At 45.8% G+C, this 4570-nt stretch overlaps 1 protein-coding gene across 1 annotated transcript; it reads left to right on the plus strand.

The window, feature by feature from the left end:
• Nucleotides 1-1271: 1271 nt before the first annotated feature.
• On the plus strand, nt 1272-4147 carry spcs2 (signal peptidase complex subunit 2; the record flags this gene model as incomplete). Its single annotated transcript, XM_079583142.1, has 3 exons — nt 1272-1432; nt 1677-1811; nt 3918-4147. Coding segments are annotated over 3 exons (483 nt in total), but the record flags the coding sequence as incomplete, so codon positions are not given.
• Between the last annotated feature and the right edge of the window lie 423 nt (nt 4148-4570).

The raw sequence follows: 4570 nt of genomic DNA on the forward strand, positions 1-4570 counted from the left end.
AGGACAGGGTTATAGTGATGATGTTCTGCCTCCTGAAGGACAGGGTTATAGTGATGATGTTCTGTCTCCTCCTGAAGGACAGGGTTATAGTGATGATGTTCTGCCTCCTGAAGGACAGGGTTATAGTGATGATGTTCTGTCTCCTCCTGAAGGACAGGGTTATAGTGATGATGTTCTGCCTCCTGAAGGACAGGGTTATAGTGATGATGTTCTGTCTCCTCCTGAAGGACAGGGTTATAGTGATGATGTTCTGTCTCCTGAAGGACAGGGTTATAGTGATGATGTTCTGCCTCCTGAAGGACAGGGTTATAGTGATGATGTTCTGTCTCCTGAAGGACAGGGTTATAGTGATGATGTTCTGCCTCCTCCTGAAGGACAGGGTTATAGTGATGATGTTCTGCCTCCTGAAGGACAGGGTTATAGTGATGATGTTCTGCCTCCTCCTGAAGGACAGGGTTATAGTGATGATGTTCTGTCTCCTGAAGGACAGGGTTATAGTGATGATGTTCTGTCTCCTGAAGGACAGGGTTATAGTGATGATGTTCTGCCTCCTCCTGAAGGACAGGGTTATAGTGATGATGTTCTGCCTCCTCCTGAAGGACAGGGTTATAGTGATGATGTTCTGTCTCCTCCTGAAGGACAGGGTTATAGTGATGATGTTCTGTCTCCTGAAGGACAGGGTTATAGTGATGATGTTCTGCCTCCTGAAGGACAGGGTTATAGTGATGATGTTCTGCCTCCTGAAGGACAGGGTTATAGTGATGATGTTCTGCCTCCTGAAGGACAGGGTTATAGTGATGATGTTCTGCCTCCTGAAGGACAGGGTTATAGTGATGATGTTCTGTCTCCTCCTGAAGGACAGGGTTATAGTGATGATGTTCTGTCTCCTCCTGAAGGACAGGGTTATAGTGATGATGTTCTGCCTCCTGAAGGACAGGGTTATAGTGATGATGTTCTGTCTCCTCCTGAAGGACAGGGTTATAGTGATGATGTTCTGCCTCCTGAAGGACAGGGTTATAGTGATGATGTTCTGTCTCCTCCTGAAGGACAGGGTTATAGTGATGATGTTCTGTCTCCTCCTGAAGGACAGGGTTATAGTGATGATGTTCTGTCTCCTGAAGGACAGGGTTATAGTGATGATGTTCTGCCTCCTGAAGGACAGGGTTATAGTGATGATGTTCTGTCTCCTCCTGAAGGACAGGGTTATAGTGATGATGTTCTGTCTCCTCCTGAAGGACAGGGTTATAGTGATGATGTTCTGTCTCCTGCAGGTCCTCCTGGAGAAGTACGGTTATGTGGAGAACTACTCCCTGGTGGACGGGCGGCTCCTGATCTGCACCGTGTCGTGTCTGTTTGCCATCGTGGCTTTGCTCTGGGATTATCTCCACCCGTTCCCTCAGTCCAGGCCGGTGCTGGCTGCCTGTGTCATCTCATATCCTAAAACAAGGTCTACATGTTCCTCATGTTCCTCTACATGTTCCTCTCATGTTCCTCATGTTCCTCTACATGTTCCTCATGTTCCTCTACATGTTCCTCTACAAACCATCACAGACCTGAGACCATCATTTAGGTTATATCTGGTTGTATCTGGTTCTGTCTGGTTATATATAGGTGATGTATAGGTGTTGTATAGGTTCTATCTGGTTCTATCTGGTTCCTTGACTCCGCCCCCTCACCTACTTCATCATGATGGCCGTGCTCACCTTCTACACGTCCTACAAAGAGAGGAACATCTTCCTGGTGGCTCTACAGAAAGATCCGGCCGGACTGGACCCGGACCACATGTGGCAGCTGTCGTCCTCTCTGAAAAGGTACCAACATCTGGATCATCTGCTGGGGGAGGGAGAGGAACAGCTGTGAGGAGCAGCTAAGTGTAAACTGTGCTGAGCTTTTCAGTCACTGGGTTTGTTTCTGAATGAATGAAGCCTCTGGGCATAAGAAACCACGTGAGAATCACCAGAACTGTTAGCTGCGAGTTAGCGGCTAGTTTAGCAACATTAGCAACATTAGCATCAATAGCAACATTAGCAACATTAGCTTCATTAGCAACATTAGCATCATTAGCAACATTAGCATCATTAGCATCATTAGCAACATTAGCATCATTATTAACATTAGCGATATTAGCAACATTAGCGATATTAGCATCATTAGCATCATTATTAACATTAGCGATATTAGCAACATTAGCAACATTACCATCATTAGCATCATTAGCAACATTCGCATTATTAGCATCATTAGCATCATTAGCAACATTCGCATTATTAGCATCATTAGCATCATTAGCAACATTAGCAACATTACCATCATTACCATCATTAGCAACATTATCATCATTAGCAACATTATCATCATTAGCAACATTATCATCATTAGCATCATTAGCATCATTAGCAACATTATCATCATTATTAACATTAGCAACATTAGCATCATTAGCAATATTAGCATCATTACCATCATTAGCAACATTATCATCATTAGCAACATTATCATCATTAGCATCATTAGCATCATTAGCAACATTATCATCATTATTAACATTAGCAACATTAGCATCATTAGCAATATTAGCATCATTAGCAACATTAGCATCATTATTAACATTAGCATCATTAGCAACATTATCATCATTAGCAACATTAGCATTATTAGCAACATTAGCATCATTAGCAACATTAGCATCATTAGCAGCATTAGCAGCATTATTAACATTAGCAACATTAGCAGCATTAGCATCATTAGCAACATTAGCATAATTAGCAATATTCGCATCATTAGCAACATTAGAAACGTTAGCATCATTAGCAACATTAGCAACGTTAGCATCATTATTAACATTAGCAACATTAGCAGCATTAGCATCATTAGCAACATTAGCATCATTAGCAGCATTAGCATCATTAGCAGCATTAGCATCATTAGCAACATTAGCATCATTAGCAACATTAGCATCATTAGCAACATTAGCATTATTAGCAACATTAGCATCATTAGCAACATTATTAACATTAGCAGCATTAGCATCATTAGCAACATTAGCATAATTAGCAATATTCGCATCATTAGCAACATTAGCAACATTAGCATCATTAGCATCATTAGCAACATTAACATCATTAGCAACATTAGCATCATTAACAACATTAGCAACATTAGCATCATTAGCAACATTAGCAACACTAGCGTGTGTGTCACCCGTGTGTGTGTGTCACAGGCTCAGACCCGTGTGTGTGTCACAGGTTCGAGGCTCAGACCCGTGTGTGTGTCACAGGTTCGAGGCTCAGACCCGTGTGTGTGTCACAGGTTCGAGGCTCAGACCCGTGTGTGTGTCACAGGTTCGAGGCTCAGACCCGTGTGTGTGTCACAGGTTCGAGGCCCGTGTGTGTGTCACAGGTTCGAGGCTCAGACCCGTGTGTGTGTCACAGGTTCGAGGCTCAGACCCGTGTGTGTGTCACAGGTTCGAGGCTCAGACCCGTGTGTGTGTCACAGGTTCGAGGCCCGTGTGTGTGTCACAGGTTCGAGGCTCAGACCCGTGTGTGTGTCACAGGTTCGAGGCTCAGACCCGTGTGTGTGTCACAGGTTCGAGGCTCAGACCCGTGTGTGTGTCACAGGTTCGAGGCCCGTGTGTGTGTCACAGGTTCGAGGCTCAGACCCGTGTGTGTGTCACAGGTTCGAGGCCCGTGTGTGTGTCACAGGTTCGAGGCTCAGACCCGTGTGTGTGTCACAGGTTCGAGGCTCAGACCCGTGTGTGTGTCACAGGTTCGAGGCTCAGACCCGTGTGTGTGTCACAGGTTCGAGGCCCGTGTGTGTGTCACAGGTTCGAGGCTCAGACCCGTGTGTGTGTCACAGGTTCAGGCTCAGACCCGTGTGTGTGTCACAGGTTCAGGCTCAGACCCGTGTGTGTGTCACAGGTTCGATGACCAGTACTCTCTGCGCGTGGCGTTCACCGAGGGGCGGTCCCGCGTTGCCCGGGAGACGGAGGTGACTCACTCCGTGGCCGAGTTCTTCGACGACAGCGGGACGCTCGCCATGGACCAGTTCGAGAGGTGCGTGTCCCGACTGCACGACGCGCTCGGGGCAGAGAAGAAGTCCAAGTGAGTCCCTCCCCAGCGCCCCCTGCAGGACCACAGGGGGCGCTGCAGGACCCAACCCCTCCACCAGCAGGGGGCGCTGCAGGGGGCGCTGCAGGACCGAACCCCTCGACCAGCAGGGGGCGCTGCAGGACCGAACCCCTCGACCAGCAGGGGGCGCTGCAGGAACCGTTCTTTGTTTCTTCTTTTCGTTCTGAATCAAGGAAATGCTTTTCTGTGTTTGTTACATTTTAGATTCAAACAATTTTGCTTTTGGATTCTTTAGTTTGTGAATAAATCATTTCTGACTGAAAATTATCTGTTAAAAAAAAAACTTCTTTTTTTTATTCAAAGCTGAAATAAAACCAGGAAAGATAAAGTGAAGCGTCTGTGATTCTGAAACAAAACGATGTAATTGTATTTTTCTCACTGACGTTTGAATAAATCTCAATCTGAACCAACGCTTTCTCAGAGTCTGTTTCCCACTTTGAGAA

Source organism: Gobius niger (genome assembly GCF_951799975.1).
Source record: "Gobius niger genome assembly, contig: SCAFFOLD_192, whole genome shotgun sequence".
NCBI lineage: Eukaryota > Metazoa > Chordata > Actinopteri > Gobiiformes > Gobiidae > Gobius > Gobius niger.